At 44.5% G+C, this 23,049-nt stretch overlaps 1 protein-coding gene across 5 annotated transcripts in view; it reads right to left on the bottom strand.

Annotated features, from left to right (window-relative positions):
- LOC126354993 (zinc finger protein jing) overlaps window positions 1–23,049 on the bottom strand; it is a 625,696-nt gene that overhangs the window by 41,143 nt on the left and 561,504 nt on the right. For all 5 annotated transcript variants that reach the window (XR_007565427.1, XR_007565426.1, XM_050005104.1 and 2 more), the window contains exon 2: window positions 2,385–3,438. Coding sequence is in view for 3 of the 5 variants with exons in the window: in XM_050005104.1 (XP_049861061.1) it covers window positions 2,385–3,438 (1,054 nt within the window). In the remaining 2 variants the exon portion in view is untranslated. The remainder of the gene's footprint in view (window positions 1–2,384; window positions 3,439–23,049) is intronic.

Raw genomic sequence — 23,049 nt, 5'->3', positions numbered from 1 at the left:
TGAACAGCATAAACTGTGGTGAGATTGACCAGAATATTACAAGACAGCATGGATCTGTATGTTTCAAAATCGTCTCATTTGAGGGAGTGATAATGTATCACTAGTATACAAAAAAAGCAAGGGTCAGTAATACCAAATCCCACTTTTCCATGACATTATATGCATCAGTGTGATGCATGTTCTCAAATCACATAGTAGATGCTGGCTAGAAGAACTGTGCAGGGTAAAGGCAGCTAATTTAGGAAGGGCCATGACAATCAACGTGATGCCCATAAATTTAGGAATGTTACATCTGATTTTTTGAGGAGAGTGGAGTTATTTGAGAGCTACATTCAGACTGTAAGGTACATGTAGGTTTCAAATCAACAGCTCTTCAGTTTCAATTTACAAGATAAGATGTAGCAGTCTGCCAAGCTACACCACGTGAATCTTTCAGAAAACTCTGTACCTCTGACTTTTCAATTGGCCACTACTTTTAAGTTCAATTGTGACGAAGTATTCATATGTAGTAGAGAGGAAGAGCAGCATTATAATTTTCTTAATCCTCACGTCTGTCAAGCTAGAGGAAGACCCAGATGTCCTCAAATTAACCTCTCAGTCAAACTTGCAGAGCCTCAATCTCTGCTCTGTAGCAGACAGAATACACTGCTAGATCAATAGCAAGTCTCTTCCAATCATTCCAAACACAAAACAAGTTTTCTTTGTTCGAATATGTGGTATGGATGATCAAGGCTAACTTTCACTTCTTGGAATTACTGATGTGCCAATCCGTTGGTTACCACAGGAATCCCAAAATGCCAGATTCAATTGCTTGACAGATTGATTCACTATTTCTTCTTCTTGTTCTTTTTGTTGTTCTGCACCAACATTTCCCACTGCTTTGCAGCAATGGTAGTTAACCTGGTCCCTCCAACTCACTAGTGGGCATGCCAGCCTTCATGGTGGGTGCCTGTGGTTTTAAAGACATTTTCTTTAGGTTTTCATAAAATTTGGACAAAGAATGTGGTAAGTAATTATTATTATATGCTTTAATTTGCTGCAGTTCTCCTTTATGAATTTTATCAAGTTACTTTCTTACTTTATAAATCACCTGAACTGTGGAACCAGTAGTCGGTCATAAAATTTTATTTCAAACAGAGCTTCAAAATTGGACAGTAGTATAAAAATGATTGACTACCTCTGCTCCAGGTTGATATTTTTTATTGGTTTAGCAATATTAGTGACAGCTGACAGCCCATGTCCGTAAGAACAGACACAATAAGGTGATGACAGCCAATGATCCCTAGAGGGCAGATGCACACCAAACTAACTCTTACGGGAATCGGTGAAATGTTCTGAGTAATGAGGCTAATGAGCAGGGGCTCTATGTTGTTGGTGTGTGGTGTAAGTTGAGAATCTGGGTCTGGCAGGAGGCGTGCAGTAGTTGTGAGCACTGTGCCTGGATGGCGTAGTGGTCAGCACAAATTTTCAACTAGTCTCACTGACAAATATAAGAAGAGACTTGCCATTTTAACACATCAAAACAGAGGTTGTGAAACCAGCTGAGCTTATGAAACTGATATTTTACTGCACTGACAACTTGGAGTGTATTTATCAACTTTCCCGTAAGTTTTCTTCATGCATGTTGGTTCTACTTTGTCGTAAGACTGCATCTTCCTCAGGAAGTATCCCTTGTACTCTCACACTCTACAAGAATACTCCTCCATATACTGACATATTTAACCAAACTTTCATTCATTCTGTGTCTTTGATTGCATTTGGCTGGAAGTACCAGCAGCTGATTTCACTGTTATTTCCAGAGCACTTTTTCAGTATCTGCAGCTTATCAGTGACTTTACCTCAGTCATTACAATTTATTCTACAGTTTATGGAGAGTTATGCGGGAAGAACTTCACTGGGCATGCCAGCTGCCAGAAACTTAATTCATGGGTTGCAACTGCACAATGAACAAGAGTTGCCTCACACTGTTTTTAGTTTTATGAACTAAAAGTTACATCCGAGACAAATAGCATATTGCATCCAAGTAGGTTGTGGCTGTAAAAAATTACTTAGAATACACTTCTCCCTCTAACAGCAGCATAAAGCAAGACATTTGTAGTAATCCATTCACAGAATCACGTAAAACACAGCAATAGCAGAATGTAGCCATCAGAATGGAGATGAATGACAGTCTCAGTTTACTAAACACCAACAGATAAAAATAAGAATATACCAGTTAAAGGACACAGAGACTGCCAATTTGACATTGTTAGTTCAAACAGTCTGAATCCTCAGGGTAGCTAAGAAGACACAGATAAGTGAGGTAATAATGTAGAGGTACTCACAGACAATCGGACTCTGATAAACACAATAAAAGATCAACAGCTACACACCAGTTTATTTACCTGCAAGTGTTCGAGCAGAGCAGTGCTCGTTTCAAACTGAACATCACAGTCCGACCACTGGCAAACTACGGCATCCTGTGCATCTAGTCGAGTGGGCGCCTTGCTGCACTGTGCCGCTGGGAAACGTATTGTCCTGGGCACAGAGAGGATAGGTGAAGATAGTGACGGTTTGGAGCAGGGTGTGGGACCAGACGGTGAAACGACTAGGTGAAGACTGTTGCCATCTGTAACAGACGGGGCTTCCGTCTCTAGAGGTGGCGAGGTCTCTGCGGACCCACTGCAATCCACCGTCTGTGGACGCGCCGGGGATTCCGCAGGAGGGGGTGGTGGCGGTCCCAGTAGAGAGTTCAACTTCTGTGCGGAGGAAGACACGCGCCGACACGCTGCCCCCACGGGACCCGACGCCTCTTCTAGGACACCCTTGCGTCCCTCACGAGCGTCGGTCACCCTCCGGGACATCGTCACGGCACCCGCTTTTGCGGCCAGAGCCACCAGTTCCTTCTTGGCACCATTTACAGGTTTGGCCTGCGTCTTGAAGTACTCCGTGATCTTGCCCTGCTGACGAGCGGCTACAGCTGCCGCTTTGCAGCAGCGTTTGCCGTGCAGGAGAGGAGTGTGGTGGAGCTCCACCTTCAGGCGTTTGTGCGAGGGCGAAGGCGACCGGGAGGCGGCCACGGACGTGGCTGAACGCCGGTGTACGACAGCGGTGGCCGGTGCGGGGGCAGCCGACAGCGGTGGCGGGGGCGGTGGCGGGCCGCGTTCTTCCTCCTCGGCATCGCCCCCGGCCCAAGACCAGGGACCCGAGTCTCGCTCCCGCTCGCCCTCCGAAGGCACGTTGGGAGCCATCTGCGAGGCTGTAGACCAGGTGCGTCGGTTCTGTGGATGCTGTTGCTGTCTCCTCTGCTGCTGGAGCTGGTCGTCACCACTCTCCGAGTTAGAGGAGGAGTGTGTGGAGGAGGCGGGGCTGTACGGCGAGCGAGGCTCTGTTATATCACTGGTGCCGCTGCTGGATGACGAAGCCGAGCAGTCCGTGCAGCTCAGCGTCGCCACACCACTGAAACAGAAAAGGCATCGAGTTGAAAGATTATTGGTAAACCTGTCGGATTTGAACAGATACGCGAGTAAGCTTAATTTCTTACAACAACATGATTTTGTAGACTCAGCACAAGGAAGTGCTGGTGTTTTAAGCAGCACTGTAATAAAAGAACTGCATCCTAATTCACAAAAATGAATTACATTGTGGAAGACAAAGTAATAGTTATCCTGTAAGCGATTGATCATATCTATACAACACTTGGCTTTGCACAAAGCTGTCTGTCTGGTAACTGACATCTTTTGCAAGTCTGGAACTAAGATACAGATATTATGTGATTATACCACGTTTTCATGTAATTCTGTCCAATTCATTCGGCGCACACCGACGAATTGGCTAATAATGTGCTGTGTTATCAGAGCTAACAGAAGAGATAAGAAGAAAACACTGTGACGGAGTACGTCATTTTTGTTACTGTAACACCCCACCCAAAGACAAGCTCTAACTGTGCACGTATGTGGATGGAACTCTGGTACGATTAAATAACCACGCAGCAGTCCCTTGAAGGACATTAATGAACCAGTGGAAATGTTAATGGGGGAAGGGGCGCTCCAAAATGTGGGTATCACTTAGCTCCTCAAAAATACAGCTCTACTGTGTTACTCTCGACTACTGAGTTCAATCATGGGAGTGTAAATTAGTGGCTTAGTGCACGGATCGATGTGTCATCGATACTAATGTTATTATCTTGCTGTTCCCAACACAATTTTTTTTTCCAGCTGCACGCAGTTATCATCATTATTCGTAATTGGGGCATTTCACATTTAAAATGTGGATGAATCAGTCAAAAAGTAACAGCAGCTCTTCAGTAAAACTGCCAATTCTTTAGTTACTCTTTGTAATATAAAGGCAATAATAATAATAATAATAATAATAATAATAATAGTAGTAGTAGTAGTAGAAGAAGAAATGATTTCACACCTTACTGAAGTGGTGACAGATTCTCAGAAAATGTAATTTTTGTTTATACTCAGAGAAAGCAAAAGATTGCCAGATGTACACGGTAACAAACAGGGCAGCAAGGTACAAGCCTTGACTGAGGACAAAGTTGTCCCTATTCGCTTATAGCAAAACTGCCATTGCTCAGGTTGTCTACTTGTGGCGCACGCCATTGACATATTGTTGCTTATGTGCATCTTTAAGGCATCAGCTATCATTTGGCCCATTTCGTTGAGCATCTGACCCAGTTCCCGTTCACCGACTCTTCGCTTTTAGTGATTTCTCCTACATCTTCAGTAAACTTTTGTGTTCTCAACAAAGGCCTCTCACATAGTGATAAGCCTGTATTTCCGTCACTGCCTCTACTATACTGTATGAATTAAATAAGTAACAATTGTGACAATGAGCAACCCTATCATACATCTTTTCCAGATTTTGGTGTCTTATCATCGTGTGATGCATTACCATTCGGTTCCCGTAACGATGCAACAGTTCAAATCGTCAACTTCATATTCAGCACAAGATACGTGCTGACGACCTCCGACCACGACAAGGATTGGAGAACTACGAAACTCGAGCGGGTGAGAAGTTACCACGCCTCGTGTTTAAGCAATCAGTACGAGTGGAACCAAGGTCACGGCCCCGTCCCCAGAACAAGGTATATGTAACAGCGGGGCGGTAATGGGAGCCTGAGATGGTAGCGGCAGCTATGCCGAGGTCAATAAACTCAACTAAAGGTCACATGCATTGTTAAGGTCCTTGAACTATCTTTCGCGGGGAGCGGAGGCACGGCAACGACGGCGGCAAGGCTTAGGAAGGGAGGGGAACTGAAGCAGAGTGGTGGGGGCGGCGCCAGCTGATGGTGGGGGGACCCGGCCGGTGGCGCCGCGCGCGGCGGCAAACTGAACCGGCAGAGGTTACCGAATCGTTATGTAGCGGCCGGGCCGAGGCCTTGAACGCTATTTGCATCCGTGCGGAGGGGCGAGAGGGGAGGGGGCGCTGTGTTTGGGCTGGTGTGGCGGCTAGTCGGGAAGTGGGCCGAACACGAGGCGCTCGCGCCCGCTCCCACGGCGAGGACACCTGCCGCCGCCATATTACAGTACCCGCGGGCCGACAGCCGGACGTCATCTCGCACTCCGCCACATTCTGAGGACAGCAAATGCGTTTGCTTGACGTATGCGAAAAGGTTAACAGTACACAGTTACTTATTACCTGCACGAGAGGAGATGGACAACAATCAACAAAGCGGATGTATCTGTCAGTGTAGCGTAAAGCGGAACAGCAATAGCCCTCAAACACAAGGGCTAAATCATTGACCTGGAAACACCTCGCTTTTACTATTATTGTGATTCGGATACGAAACACATAAACAGCGACGCTCAAGAGAAGAATAAAGCAAAATCGGATGAAGCTATGCCCTCACCCGTAACTCGCGAGGTGACATTTCTGTATAGTATACCACAACATGAAGTCTCTGGGACCCGTGTGTTTAAACCAATTAATGCTATATAACATTTATTTTCAATTATTTAAGTGTTGTTTAAATGCTTCTACTTTATTTTATTGCACTAAACAAACCTGCAGCATTTTAATAATTATCACACAAAAGCACATAATTTTGTGTGGTTATTTTAAATAGTACACATGAATGGACTGTTAGGGTACTGAATATTACATTCTGAAAAATTATACAATCTCTGCAACAAATAAATTTCCATACAGAACTCAATTCCAGGGTTTAAATTTCCGCATAACGATTCCATTCGATAGCTAGAAAAAGAAACACTGTCAAATTCACATGGGTTGCTGGGAACTACATTCTTATTACCACTCAGACCACATTCGATTTAAACAGACACTACGTATTTCATTGAAGAAACAGACAGATCCCCATCACATCTTTCGTGAATTTCTTCCTCTCAATGATACTCTTGTTCGATAGCAGAACTGAAATCACTGGCTAATGTGAAATCTTCATTTTTTTTGTATATTTCTCGATCTATATCACTGACACCTTCCTCCACGGACCGACTAACAATTTCATCGAACTCGGGAAAGTTAAAACTGACAAATTCGTGTGAACACATTGAGCTATACGGTACCAGAAACAAGTGTCAACAATAAACACATAGCGAAAGCGACAGCAAAACATCGCAGGCTTGGCAATTTAAGATGGGTAGGAGTAGTATAGAAGCGTTCCTTCACTACTGGCATTGGACAGCACGCGGTCTGAGAGACCACACCTCGCTCAAGGGCCACTACCGTGTCGGGAGTCCTTTTGCGCGGCATAGCTCGGCTACTCGACGTCGAACGGACTTCACAAATCGTTAGAAGTCCCTACAAAAATATTCAGCCATGCTCCCTCTACAGCCCTCCATAATAGGGATAGTGTTGCCGCAGCAGGATGTTGTGCACCAACTAATCTCTCGATTATGTCCAATAAATGTCGATCGGATTCATGTCGGGTGGCCAGATCATACGCTCGAGTTGTCCAGATTATTGTTCGAACCAATCGCGAACAATTTTGGCCCGGTGACTGGCGCATTGTCATCCATAAAAATTCCATCATTGTTTGGGTACTTCCGTAGCTGTTCGGGAACGAAGTCCATGAATGGCTGCAAAGGGTCTCACAGTAAGCGAACATAATCGGAGGATCCAGTCTATTCCATGTAAACACAACCCACACCACCCGCCTGCACAGTGCCTTGTTGACAACCCGAGTCCATGGTTTCGTAGGGTCTGCGCGACAGTAACACTCAACGCCGGCCGCGGTGGTCTCGCGGTTCTATGCGCTCAGTCCGGACCCGCGCGACTGCTACGGTCGCAGGTTCGAATCCTGCCTCGGGCATGGATATGTGTGAGAGCCTTAGGTTAGTTAGGTTTAAGTAGTTCTAAGTTATAGGTGACTGATGCCACAGATGTTAAGTCCCATAGTGCTCAGAGCCATTTGAACTAACACTCCCATCAGTTCTAACCAAATGAAATCGGTACTCATCTGACCAGGCCACCGTTTTCCACGTCTAGGGTCAAACCGATACGGTCACGAGCCCAGGTGAGGCGCTCCAGGCGATGTCGTGCTGTTAACAAAGGCACGCGCGTCGGTCGGAAATATCTGAACACAACGGGGTTGTGGAAAGCCTTTCCAATAAATCTTCTGCGGCTACTCAAAAATATCTTGGCAACTTGACCGTGGCCGTAGATGTGCTTCGGACCACGAGGCTCTAGCCTGGGTACAATCGTGGGCACCCACAAGTAGTTTTTTTTTCATGAAGGTATTGACCGTCCATCTCGTCTCTCAGTGTAATAAATTTATTAACAGTTATGGCAATTACTTTACAAATAACAGTTTACTTAGTTTTTTCCACTTGTATCGTTTCCATCGGACTATCCCTTATATACTACTATATATTTTTTGTGGCATTTGAAAGGTTCTTCTAAGAGAAAAACGACGTAACATGTGTGGGACTTCATTAAGTAGCATCAAGGTAACAGCGCCTCAAACTACTGTCCATCCGCCAGGAGAAGAATTCCACAGACGTCTGCTCGGTTACACCAAATGCAAGCACACACGTAGCTCAGGCAGAGTTCGTGTATTTATGACAGCTGTCGTAACAAGTGCTCACAGTGTTGACGCTGAGCAATGCCACGCGCTATAAAGGGATATTGGAGAAACAATACTCCACGATGAATTTCATCTGGAGTTAACGGCATTTCATGCCTTCGAAACTCGACAGTTTCTGCTGGAGCACCTCTCTCTTTACATTTTTGTATTTAATCTGTGGCGAAAATTAAAGTCTGGTGCGTGTGCAGACCATTTTGCGTCTCCCAAACGACCGTCCCATAGCTCTCCAGTGTTCTGTTAAGAGTGTCTATCATCATATTTGCTGAAAGGGAGTGTTACCAGTCGTGTTGGTACCACACTGACGGCCTGATGTCCAGTAGGATGCTTCCACTAACTGCGGCAGCAGCATATCTTGGGAATTCGAGATTTTTTAAAGTATTGAGATACCCATCAGTAAAGCAGGTACCAATGATAATGGTCTCGAAAACCATGCACCAAACGTTGACAGACGAAAAACGTAGACAGACGAAGAGCGTTGTTTCTATCCAATTCTTGGAGTTGGCGTCGATTTTCAGCCGACGATTTGTGCAGATTGCGAAAATTGACTTCCTCGTGGTTTGTAAACGATGTTTCTTCTTTAAACAAAATTTTGCTTGCGTATTTCGTAGGTAACATTAGGAGAAATGTAACTAATTTTTGTAGTCACTGCCACGAAGCTGTAGGTGCAGTGAAATGTGAAGAGGATGAAATGCGACGGAATGTAACGCTCGTTCCGATATGTCTCTTAGTGACATTTGCATAGCGTGTTACTGCAGCTAAAATGTTAGTTTCGTTTCTTTCGGCAATGGCTCTACTTTTTCCCTGGCGTTTTTCGTTCTCCGCACTTCCAATTCCTGGATTTTTCTTTTATAATCTTTGCAAAGACGGATCGATGTTCACTTTTTCGACTGTCTTGTACGTTAAGAATGTATAAATATCTTCACGAGCAAGTTGCGTTATTGTTAAAACAGCAGAACACAGACTGATGGGCTTCTAGCGCGAAGGTGAACACAAGAACCATACACGAGTTAAGTGATTGCTTATATTTGATGTAATACGGCAAACCTCATTACGGCGGGACAGTGGTTTTCGGCGTTGTTGTCTTTGATAATATTTGATCAACTCCTATACAAGTAACTTATATAGGAGTAGAAGTTCTCTTAGAAACCTCTTTCAAATGTGCCACTGAAAAAGTATATTGTTCCATTTGGGGGGGGAAACAAAGTGCGTCTTAATTCGGCGACTATGGACACCTAAAATAACTTGCTAACGTTAAGAAGTTCTCCACACTGTTCGCGATAACTATGTGAAAACTGTAACTCTATGTAGTTGCTCATTCTGGACGTATTTGGGGTGATCTGTTGTAGCTGCCTCGCACTGTATTTGGGCTGTTGATAAGAAAGCGATGCATCGATATTTCCCCAAAAAATTTCGATACATATTGGCAACATTTTCACCTAACATATGGATATCGAAATGGCAATATCGAATGCCGATATTTTCTTTTTCGAAATTTTCGGTAAACATTTGAAATTTTTTGTAGGACAATTTTACTTTCACTGTGTGAAAGCGTCTTACCACTTTTTCAGCGTTCGTAAGGTCCAGTCTCTTTCTTTGACTATGAACAAAGTATAGGTAGTACAAAGTAGTAGTCCGCATTCACTTTTGGGAGGGGGGGGGGGGGGGGGGGGGTGTTTGAATGGAATAACAAAACTTCTGATGTGAAGAAATTTCACACCAGCTTTGCTATTTCTTCACATCAGCATTCTCCAAAAACAGTTGCTGAAAATGAACAAAAATATAAATGACAAGATTAGTCTGCGGTGAGCGGAGACGTGTCAAGGGAAATAACGATGTGACAGACACTCGGCGCTAACAATTTAACATTTTAGATTCACCGCGCAATCGAAATTATCTTGCGATTTTCTCAGTAACGCTTGAGAAGTGCGCGGTACTGCTTACACATTTTGTTGTCCTAATGGGGTACTACGAGTGTACGAAGTTTTGCAGTAAATCCGCGTTCCAAACGTCGTGGCCTCCCCTTGTCAGTGACAGGACTGTTCCACAAAGTGATTGCAATAAAGTTATGAAGCAACGGATACAGCACTACCATATGTTAGTTACTTAAGTGGTTGCACTCCGTCTTCAGACCCCAAGTGGCCCACCGGGACCATCTGACCGCCGTATCATTTTCAGTTGAGAATGCGGATCCATCGTACACCTTTTATTATGCCACTTACACGCTGTTACCATTGTTAGCAAAATGGTTATCGCCCACCTGAAGATGCATTGTTTCCATTGCAATTCTTGCTCAAAGGGTGATAAGCAGGCTGCTACCTTGTTGACATACAGAGTATCTAATAAAAAAAATCTATACTTCAATGCACAACTCTTAAAACGGCGTGTATTTACAATGTATAGCCGACATATTTTACAGGCCGGTACGTCGTCTTTTTACGTCGATATACTGATGCATTTTCTCGATATATCGAGGGCCAAAGATATTTTTTAAATACCGACACATCGGACTCCTGATACTATAAAAACATATCAGCAGTCCTACCCTGTATACTGCAAAACTGTCATTATACCAGTTGGCTATACTGACCGCACTATTTCAAAGCTTAGGGTGTGGCAATACACGCAATTTCCGACTGGTTGATTGTCTCCGTTTACTTGGCACACGTTCGAGAGCGACATCGGATGTGCCCCAAGAAAGCCAAACAGGGCAATATCATAAATGATAAGCCATTTTCCACTTACTATGCTGTTGGGTACAAGAAAGCATCGTCGTCGAATGACTGGAAATTCAATGAAAAGGCATGTGCACAGTGAAGAGTGTCATTTCAAATATGATAACTGCGTATTTTTAAAAGGAGAGCGGGTACAAAGCCTCCCCCCCACCGGCCGACTGTGCTGAACATGTCGTTTCCTATGCGTCGATATCTATGAAAGTTACTTTAATCCTTTTTCAACAGCCAAACTACGCTACACAAAATATGGAATACTGCATACTTTGCGATAATTGAAACTTTCCAGAACATTACGTCGAAAATCTCTACGCCAGTGGCCAGTGACAACTCAACCAATACAATCATCCCCCCCCCCCCCCCTCCTTCATCACCCACACCGTCGTATACCCCATAGGAACCAGCAACCGTCGCTTCGTTCAGTTTTGGCGTCACACTATGAAGATTGAATTACAAATTTAATGTTTACCCTACGAGTGTTCTTCCACAGTCGCAGAATATCTGACCGTTAAAACTGATTTAGTTTTACAGAACGCGAACAAAGAAAAATATACTGCGCCTGAAGAACAGAGTAACAGATTTTTTGAATTATTGGGTATTGAGCAAGATTGAAGTAGTGATAAAGTAAGAAGGCTTGATACAATTACGCTCTGAACCGTTTACATGTATATTTTATCTAGCAAATAAATTTTTAAAATGTGTACGCAACAGTTTTTATTATTCTTTCACTCCTCCTCAGTGAGGAAAACCCACTCTAGACCATTTGTCTATAACGTCCGGTTGGTCATCAATATACAGACCCGCGACCTCAACAACAACAAATTATTAGTTTGTCTCGTTTCCTGTTCAACCCTTGCAGCTAGAGATCCTTGCTTTATAGCACAGCACTAACAAGGTTCGTTACGAAACTTTAGGAACGAGGATCATCAAGCATTGTGCGCTTCATCCCAGTTCCAGCCGTCTTCTGTGTCCGGTTGAGGGCACGGGACTTAGCGTTACAAATTTCCCCTACCTCAAATAAAATGAGCAGCCCGCTGTCCTTCCAAGAAAAATGTTTGCAGGACGACTACGCCTACTCTGTCCTGATACCGAAGGACAGTGGAACACCAGCGGACAGGAAGGACGTTCCAAGCCAACTCCCACCCCTCAGCGGCCCGAGAAAGGGCAAGGTTGCCAGCTGTGGCAGGCACTACGCCGCCCCCCCCCCCCCCCCCCGCCTTCCCCCTTCCGAGGAAATATCCTCAGGCTGCACTACCCTCTCGTTCCTGACCGTACACTCATCGCATACCTGCCTAACACCCACATCCGGGACCGAAACAGAAGAAGCACACCGTTCTCCAAAGCTCGCTGCGGGAAACCCAATAAAGACAACACGGGCTGAGCACGTGTAATCAGCTACTATTATCAGAGCGGGTCGGGCATCTGCCAAGGGTACGTTGGAACATTTACAAAGAGGTGAGCGAACCGTTTCCCACTCAGCCGGAGTCGCTTAAATGAAGAAACTAGGTAGATGTTTCGTATAAATATATTGCCATTCGCGTTCATAACGGACACTAACTCAATATCCTTGACTTTCTTCTAGCACCGGAAACGACATTAAGAAGCCACTCAGAAGCTAAATACACAACCAGGACACGAGGGCGCAAAATAAAGCAGAATATTACTAGAAACTGCACGAGTTGGAATTTCCGATGGATTGTTAACAGCACAACGAATGTAATCGTGAGACAATTCAAAAAGTGGGAAGCAACAGAGGCGGGCCTATCGTGCGGTGAGATCTACTAATACTCGGCAAACGAAAAGACACCGCTGCAAATCCGCGGTGTATGAGTACTAATGATTTCCTTGCCCTAGGCCAGAAACAAAATGCTTTAATTCAAATCCTTTGAGAGGGATACGGGAAGCGGAGCACTACTTGTGGAACGTAAACAGGAATTAAGCAGACAAGAAGTGTGCGGTGCAGACGAAATACATGAAAGACGCACACATTACTATTAAACGATAGGGATTACACAGACGTGACAACTAGCGCCAAACTGATTTGCCTGTAATATGTTCCTAAACTTCAGTAACGTAGATTCAATTGACAACACTGAGGAACTGAAAGTACACAAATGATTACTACTGATACTTATCAAAATACAAACGGAGAAATACGCAGGCAGGCAGGAAAGCTCTGTTAATAACTGGATTTTAAAAATTAACGCTGTGATCTGTTGACGTCAGGTCTCTAAACACACTTGTATCATGTGTTGTTGTTGTTGTTGTTGTTGTGGTCTTCAGTCCTGAGACTAGTTTGATGCAGCTCTCCGAACTATTCTATCCTGTGCAAGCTGCTTCATCTCCCAGTACCTACTGCAACCTACATCCTTCTGAATCTGCTTGGTGTATTCATCTCTTGGTCTTCCTCTACGATTTTCACCCTCCACGCTGCCCTCCAATACTAAATTGGTGATCCCTTGATGCCTCAGAACATGTCCTACCAACCGTTCCCTTCTTCTCGTCAAGTTGTGCCACAAACTCCTTTTCTCCCAAATTCTAATACCACGTCATTAGTTATGTGATCTACCCATCTAATCTTCCGCAGTCTTCTGTAGCACCACATTTGGAAGTTTCTGTTCTCTTCTTGTCAACTATTTATCATCCACGTTTGACTTCCATACAGGACTACATTCCATACAAATACTTTCAGAAACGACTTCCTGACACTCAAATCTATACTCAATGTTAAGCAATTTCTCTGCTTCAGAAACGCTTTCCTTGCCACGACAGTCTACATTTTATATCCTCTCTACTTCGACCATCATCAGTTATTTTGCTCCCCAAATAGCAAAACTCCTTTACTACTTTAAGTGTGTCATTTCCTAATCTAATACCCTCAACATCTCTCGACTCAATTCGACCGCATTCCTTTATCCTCGTTTTGCTTTAGTTGATGTGCATCGTAAACCCTTCTTTCAAGACACTGTCCATTCCGTTCAACTGCTCTTCCAAGTCCTTTGCTGTCTCTGACATAATTACAGTGTCATCGGCGAACCTCAAAGTTTTTATTTCTTCGCCATGGATTTTAATACCTATTCGAAACTTTTCTTTTGTTTCTTTCACTGCTTGCTCAATATACAGATTGAATAACATCGGGGAGTGGCTACAACCCTGTCTCACTCCCTTCCCAACCACTGCTTCCCTTTCATGACCCTCGACTCTAATAACTGCCATCTGGTTTATGTGCAAATTGTAAATAGCCTTTCGCTCCGTGTATTTTACCCCTACCACCTTCAGAATTTGAAAGAGTATTCCAGTCAACATTGGCAAAAGCTACAGATGCTAGAAACATAGGTTTGCCTTTCCTTAATCTAGCTTCTAAGGTAAGTCGTAGGGTCAGTATTGTCTCACGTGTTCCGATATTTCTACGGAATCCAAACTGATCTTCCTAGAGGTCGGCTTCTACTAGTTTTCCCATTCGTCTGTAAAGAATTCGCGTTATTATTTTGCAGCCGTTACTTATTAAACTGATAGTTCGTTAATTTTCACATCTGTCAACACCTGCTTTCATTGGGATTGGAATTCTCGGAAAATTCGGATCGTGTTTTGAAAAATCTCATGCCTCATTATACTTTCCTATCATTCTAGTTTAAATACGAAAGCTGCGAAATACCCCATACGACAAATGCTCTGTTTTCTTCTAAGAACAGATTGCAGCAGAAGACACGTGACATCACGCGAACATCACTGCGTCGTCACATTTTATCGACGGGAGAATTTAATTCATGCTACACAAAGAGTATGTAGCTTGTCTTGAAATCATGCACGCTGGCTTTGTCAACCAATTACCCTCGGCCGTACTATAGACCTCGTCCTACTATGCAGATCATTCTGCCTTCATTCAAATAATAAACAAAAAGTGAGTAAATACAAATGCACCAGCGTTCTGTTTCACCATGACGTCCCAAGTTCCCATCTCGTCCTGCGCCTTCTATGTTTACAGGATGATACAAGCAACTTTTGCAGACGCTGTATTTGGATTGCGTATTTGTCAAACCGTTATGTATTTCGTGGTTTATCTTTTTTTTTTAAGTTCCGTATTAAGATGATGTCCTTTTGTGATGAAACGGCGCATTAGCTACCTCTCAGGTAAGATATTTTTCGTAAGAAAAGTTGTCGGGGAACGTGAGACTGGTACAAGAAAGTATTGGCCGATAAACTGCATAAAAACTCCAGGACAAACTGCTTTCATATTAATCCTTTAAGCTGCATCTCCCGTTTGGCCTCAACTGTGCCAGAATCGGGACAAAAAGAAAGGAACTATGCATTGTAGTACCATTATTGAGTGAAATTTGGAGCGGTGACTGATCAAAGTGCAGAGATGCTGAATAAACCGAACTAACAGGCTTAGAGAGAGCAGAAAGAAGTGGACAAGCACGTGTACTGTACCTGGAGCAGGACATTCCGCTGCCGCACATGCCGCCACTGAACTGGAACTGCAAAGCAGCCACCTGTCCCGTCCTGTCCAGGTAACGTCTCATTCCTACCACGTTGCCGGCCTTGCTACCCCTACAAGTCCCGCTATTAGGGCGACGTCCACTCCGGCCCGCAGGGGTGTTAACACTTCCTCCTGGGTTCCTCCGCTGTCTCTCTCCCCCTCCCCCACACAAAGCGATCTGCGGTACCGAGTTGTCAAAAGTTGTCCAGAAACCATATTTGGCGACCACGATATTATTGCACCTGGGAATGAGCGTTACTTTCGTCGGCTTATTCCAAGTTTTTATTGCGATAATTCATGAGGACGCTGCATCTCTTCAAGGTAACGTCATCGTCTTTTTCTGGTAACGGCCATGGGATGCCAAGTGCAACAACACGGCCAGGTGGTACCTACCGACTTATTTCTCTCGTTTACGTTCAATGTATAGGACAAGAGTGACTTCCAGAATCATTATTTTGGCAGTGCACGGCAATGTCTAATCACAGCTAAAGATCTCAGACGTCATATCACAACCTGTCAAATGGTGGTGTGTTCAGCATCAGACGGAACGTCATTGTCATAGCATCGACGGAACGCCAACTCCGCCGGAATCTAGTCTCAGCGCTACGAAACTAGTAGTAGTGGTAGCTGACTGATGACCAAAACAAAATTCATAGTAGATGATGTTGACAAATGTCTAAGGCTAAATTCTACACACTACTGACCACTCCAAGAATAGGACGAGAATCTTTTAAACACTTAGAAACAACTTTTAGGTGATTCATAATGTATCTACGAGGCTGGTTTGAGAAATCTGGTAAATTTCCATCAAAAACAAATATTTTTGTTGCGCCTTAATGACTGGTAAGCTTGATCATTAAAGGGTGGTATAAAGAATTTCAACAAAGTACAGCGCACAATTCATTGTTGAGAGCCGTCTGAACTGGACAGCGTGTCGACTGCGATTAAAAATAGAGAAAACCGGATTTCGTGCTGTTATTAAACATTTTCGTTTGAAAGGTTGGACAGTCGCACAAATGAAAACGGAATTGAAACAAGTTCACACGAACTCGACACCATCATTGAAGACGATTTATTTTTGGGTCATAAATTTAAACCTGGTCGGATAAGCACTGAAGACGAAGCGCGCTCCGGCCGTCCAATTGCGGTCATCACGTAGGAAACCATAGTCAACATCCATGCTAAGATACTACAAGATAGTAATAACGCGAATTTTTCTTCGACTGAGACAGTGGGCATTCCAACTTAGCGTGTGCAGAATCTCGTGCACGGAGAACTGATTATGAAGAAGCTGTGAGCAAGCTGGGTGCCGCCATTGCTCACAGTCGATCGAAAGTGCATCTGGCACAATTTTTCAATAACTGGCGATGTTTAACCCAAGCAGCAAGACTTTTTCGCGACGATTTCTGACTGTTGATGAAACCGGGACTCATCAATACACACCACAGTGAAAACACTTCAAAACAATGGACAAGTGCTAACGAAAGTGCGCCGAAGAAAACAAAGACCGCTTTGTCAGCTGGTAAGGTGATGGCCAGTTTTCTGGGTTCCCAAGGAATAATCCTCATGGATAAGTGGACCCTATTACACGGTTTGCTGTTGGACTGTTTGAAGCTTGCACTGGCCAGAGAGAGAGAGAGAGAGAGAGAGAGAGAGAGAGAGAGAAAACGCTGGCATGGATAAAGTACTCTTTAACCAAAATAATGCATCATCCCACACTTCAGCGATAAGAACGGCGAAAGTAAATGAATTGGCCTATCCACAATTCTCTGCCCCAGGTGATATCTTAATGTACCCTACCTTGAAACTCTGGCGTTCGATATACGAGGATTATCCCAAAAGTAAGGTTGGGTCGGGTTGTTTGGGGAAGGAGACCAGACAGCGAGGTCATCGGTCTCGTCAGATTAGGAAAGGACGCGGAAGGAAGTCGGTCGTGCCCTTTGACAGGAACCATCCCGGCATTTGCCTGGAGCGATTTTAGGGAAATCACGGAAAACCTAAATCAGGATGGCCGGACGCGGGATTCAACTGTCGTCCTCTCGGATGCGAGACCAGTGTCGAACCAAAAGTAAGGTCTATTTTTTGTAAGTACAGAACTCTGTGAGGCAGTTGGTCACACTGTTATGAAGAGTGCTTCACGCGCTGTGTGTAAACATGCGCACACTGCGCTGGGGCGCTCAGTCTTGGCGTGGTAGCCATTGAAAATGGCACTCCCATTTGACGTTAGCGCCAAGTGCACTAATTCGGTTTTTGAACGCAAAGGGCACTGCGCCGATTGAAATCCATCGCCAATTGACGGAAGTGTATGGTAAGTCGCGCATTGTATGTCAAAATTATTCGTAAGTGGTTTGTTGCTGGTCGGACCGAAATTCAGGACGAACAAAGCAGCAGGAGACCGTCAGTTTCTGAGGAGACTGTGTTGAAGGCTGAGCAAAGCATGCGTGAAGATCGGCTGATCACCCTAGATGATCTCTGGACGTTGGTTCCTGAGGTTTCCCGAAGCACCGCTCACAGAAGTTTACCAGAAACATTGAACTACCGGAAGGTGTGCGCAAGATGGGTGCCACGCATGCTGAGGGCCACATGCGGCAACGAGTTTTTGCTTACCGAGCATTTCTTCACCGCCTTGCAGCCGAACAGGACAACTTCCTGGACTCAATCGTCACGGCCGACGAAACGTGGGCATACCACTCTACACCTGAGACCAAGCAACAATCACGCCAGTGGCGGCATCCTTCTTCGCCAAAGCCGCGGAAATTCAAACAAATACAGTCTGAATGTAGTCATGACAACCCTTTTTTGGAATCGTAAAGGGGTATTGGTGGTCGACTTTATGCCCACTGAGGCCACAGTCAACGCTGACAGGTACGGTGAGACTCTTCAAACTCAAACGGGCAATTCAGAACCGGAGAAGAGGAATGTTTAGCAAGGGCGTATACATTCTCCATGACAACGCTCGCCCACACATCGCTCGGCAAACCGTTGCTCTCCTGCAACAGTTTCAGTGGAACATAATTACTCACCCACCCTATAGTCCTGACTTGGATCCCAGTGACTATCACCTGTTCCCTACGCTGAAAGAACAATTGGCCGGAAAACGATTCAGCTCCGACTACGAGGTGAAAGAAGAGATTCATAAGTTTCTGAACGCATGGCGGCGAGCTGGTATGACATGGACATAGAAAAACTGCCACAGGATCTACAAAAATGCATCGACATAAATGGTGATTATGTCGAAAAATATCTAAATGCTCAAGCTGTAAACTGCTGTAAACCATTGTAGAAATAAACAGATGTATATACCTTACTTTTGGGATTACCCTCGTACTTATCGGGGAGAGCTAAAGCAATCCACTCGTCAATTTTTTTCTTTTTAATTGCTGATAAGGCCTAGAAACATGATTTTTCTTCCTGAACTGAGTGCAGTTGACAGTTCCGTTGTTGAAACAATTTTCATAAAAAATATAGTCAGGGAGCCTGCTGTCAGTCATGCATAACGTAAGCGATTTCTTTATCGCGTTATTGGGAAACCTAATTAAATTTTAGCTTTGTGTTAATTGGGTCTCTTTCGAGGGACAAAACACGTGCGAAAAACAAAGTTTCGCACTGTACCACCAAAGCACGGTAAAAACGAATACGACACAAAATCAAGTGCTACCGTATGAGAGAGCGGCGAGAGGGGTAACTTGATTTTCTTAGCAGATGAAGACGCCATCCATCCAGCGTAAAAAGCTTTGTTCCAAAGAATCTTTGACGTTGACGATTTGTTAGTTCAGTTCCGTCGACTATTTGTACGAATGCCGCCATTTTAAGTGTTCTGACGTGACTCGGTCTTTGAATGACACGAGGACCGCTGTTCGCCGGTGTCATTAGGGTACTGTGGATTACTGGACGTTGCTTGCAGCCCCGCAATGTCCTGTACCGGACGTTGGGGCATGCCTGCGGACTCTCCCCGGCACTGCCCCGTTCAGCCACCATGCCAGATTATCGCTCACTAGAAACTGCTACGAGGCCGTATCACGCAGTTCCATGGGAAAAAGTGGAAGGGAGGCACAGCCCTCATCCATACAACTCAAATCGCGCGCTGCCACAGGGATTACATGACTGGCACTGATACCAAACTGTCTACTGTCTAGTCCATCACATCCTGGACGTTTCAAGTAACGCTTCCAGCTTCGGCGAAATTACTTTGCTATTCAACGCTTATATTAAATAAGCTGTCACTCATAAAAATGACTATTTTAAATTACGGGCGAAGTAATATTGGGCTCTGTTGAACCACTTTTTTTTAACAGCATCTACTACAGTCTTTTAGGGGTAGTGAAGGCGCATTGGAATGGTGTTAAAATACACATGAATGAAACTGGAGGCAAAGTAATACGAAAGACATTTGTAACTTGTTTACAGACTGACTGTAGGAAGCCAATTTCCCAAAACCGGACCAATGCTGCAATTATTACACTTCACAAGGAGGAGACGGAAATCGACTTGTACAAAACATTCATCAAAATTATCAATTACCACACACAAAAAAATGCCATTTTTGTCAGGTAAAGGCTGAACTGTCTTTATCGGTATTGTAATACAGTGCACCATTCTCAAGTCGTGAATAAAATAACGGAACAGAACAATAAGTAAAAGTTACCACTTCGTGTCTGATTCATGACCAACAGGAGCGGAAAATAAGCGTAGGTGCATCGTTCGGATCAATGTGTGGGGCGAAATGGGAAGGCACTGAATTTGGATTCGGGAGGATGCCATCAAGATTCCAAGTTTTCCAGTTACGACAAATACCGATATGGTTCATTTGAGAAGTACCTGCCGATATCCTTCCCTATCTTTCCCAAATCCGGGCATCTGTTTTGTTTCTAATAACCTAACCGTCGAGTGAATGAAAACCCTCATCTTAAGAAAACACCAGTTGCGTCTAGACAGCACATTGCAAATCTTGGAACCGATTAAAACGCGGTATTTCCGTTAGAACATGTCGTGGATGTATTTCAGGTAAATACTTTTTTTTTTAACTACCTCACATTTTCTATGAATCTGATGTCCCCAACATGCCCGATATTCGTAGAGCGCCTGACTAACATTTCGACAGCGCGCTCCTCTGCTTGCCGAATGGCCACCAGAATGCCAGATTGCCACAATGAGTCAAGTTCCGCTTCCTAGCTCTGATCGGCACGTCCGGAAAACGAGTGACTAACACCCTCCATCTGCACCTTTTGTTGCCCAGCTCAGTTCCCCGTGTGCGTCCGCTTTGTCAAACCGGATGTAACGACCCTTCAGACCCACGCGCGGTAACGTCCGGAAACCACACACTTCTTGTGAAATGTGCAGTGACTTACACAAATTAGCAGTCTGATTCACAAGGAAACGTTTGTTAAAATACTCATTACTCTTATACCAATGACTGATGACCTGCAGCAATCAAAGTGCTTTCCGAAATATACAGAGTTCCGACTAGACTATGTACATCCGCCACTCACTGCTTTCTTGTGACATCCGTGGAAACCTCCAGAAAAAACAGAATAGACAAACAGTTCAAAACTATATTATGCAATGTTCACGCATCCCAGTCGCATTTCCTGCCTACCAAAATCATCTTTCTACACATGTTTTAGCTGCTGCAGCAATTCGTACGGTTCAAATGGCTGAGCACTACAGGACTTAACTTCTGAGGTCATCAGTCGCCTAGAACTTAGAACTAATTAAACCTAACTAACCTAAGGGCATCACACACATCCATGCCCGAGGCAGGATTCGAACCTGCGACCGTTGCGGTCGCTCGGCTCCAGGCTGTAGCGCCTAGAACAGTACGGCCACTCCGGCCGGCAATTTGTACAGTTCCTCTTTCTACTTTCTCGTGTAGCTATCTACACATCACACTGGGCCAAACTCTACCTTAACATTTTTCGTTCGTCTACTGTTACATAGACTGCCTTTATGGTACCAAAGGTCTGCGTCGCACACAATAGCACATGAACGCTGAGATCAGTACGCAAAATGTTACTATGCAGGTAACACACATATTTATGACAGAGGGGAGGGGGGGGGGTGTTTGAAACGTGGAAGTCTAGTAACAATTTCAACTAACATGGGAATTACCTAAAAAGAAAATATAGTGCGGTCTAGTTCTGATGAGAGCACAGACGATACTGCAAGGTAATGTCCGGTGAAAGTAACCAAAAACCACCAATATTAGTCCGTTATAAAGTTTCCGGGATCAGTAGGCTAATTACTGACATTTCCAATACCATTTATATCGAAGTTAAACCTTCTGGGAACAAAACATGCTGCCGTATATTTATCCTTTGAGGAAGCACACTTTTTCCTATAAATGCAGGTGCCTACATACCCAGTCGATGGGATATATAACAATCCGATAGTGTTGTTAGGTACTCCACGTGTTCCCCAAGAATGTCTTCATTCTTGCTCCTAGCGTAGAAAAATTTTTGTTTCACACCATAAGTACATCTGAGTCTTTTTCGTTTTCTCCGACATGTAAGCACAGTGGCTCCATCCTGTGTGTCTACAGCAACATCGTAACCAGCTGAAGGTGAGAAACCAAACGCACGCAGCATTAAAAGCGGACGAAGCATGTCGTACGTTAATGGGAAGAAGCAACGCCTAAGTAATTCCTGACTTGATCAGAGTAGCTAATTCGACTGTGAGAGAGACTTCGTGGCCCTCCTTTTTGTACGAAAAAATTAAAATTGTGTCCGACAGGTATTGCTGCTCTTCCACGCGTGCGCCGCAAAGGCTGGTGCTACCTCGCTGCAAGTCAGCAAAACCGGTTACGCCCGTTCCTCCGCTCTTCCTCTCGTTCAGTGCCCTTTCTCCGAGTTGGATCTCTAGTCAGGTCTACGGCTTACACTCGCAGTCGCGTCGACACTAACCACATAGCGGACGTACGGTGGAGGCAACCCGTAAGCGTCCGCTACGTCGACACAAGTCTTGGCTAAACGAACAGGATTGTATTAGCACCACGGGATAGGCTGAAACCCTGGGTGACCTAGGCTTACCTTCAGAGGGTCACACCCTGCGGTGGTTGTCAACCAGGATAACGTTTGGGGAGATGTGTGCTGCTCGGACCGAGTACCCCTATATTTGTCTATAGTCACTTGCTCACCGCTGCCTCAGAAATGTCTTTCTGACTAGAGGATGTTTGGCTCAAGGCTTATCCATATATCTGTAAAATGCGACCGAAACCCACATGGAGTATGACACAAGGAGAGAACCGAGACACACAACAACGCTCCTTTTGTAGTATCTGGAGATAACAAATGGGAATTTAGCGCTGGTTTTCGACTGTGGCGTAACATAATATTACGACGATTGAGTTAGTTGACGGGACCTGATAGTTTGAAACGCAAGAGGATGCTGAATTTACAGGTATCCGCAATCATGCTGTTAACAAATAATTCGATTGGCGAAATGAAGAATCGGAATCGTTCAATCCGAGATGCACACCATAACCATCTGTATAAAGCAAAAATAAGAAGTTTCTCTTATAATTAGCCTACGTCCAGTCACACGGAAAACACGCTCCTAAGCGGTAACAGGAGTTCAAAAACGTCCAAATTCACATTGGAAGTCATTTCGAAACAGTGCGAACAGTTTCGTCAATCACCAACGACAATGTGAAATTACAGCTCGGAAAAAACTCAATCATGTCTGCAAAGAAGCTGACTATATTCGCAACAGAATTCAGGAATGTGCCGCACTCATTGCTAAGCAGAGGCCTTGTAAACAATGTGATGCTCTGAGTAATTTTAGCGTGCGTCGTCGTTAACACAAGG

This window comes from Schistocerca gregaria, chromosome 3, assembly GCF_023897955.1.
Source record: "Schistocerca gregaria isolate iqSchGreg1 chromosome 3, iqSchGreg1.2, whole genome shotgun sequence".
NCBI classification, from domain to species: domain Eukaryota; kingdom Metazoa; phylum Arthropoda; class Insecta; order Orthoptera; family Acrididae; genus Schistocerca; species Schistocerca gregaria.
The sequence above is the reverse complement of the archived record's forward strand: the minus strand, read 5'-3'. Positions and strand labels throughout refer to the sequence as shown.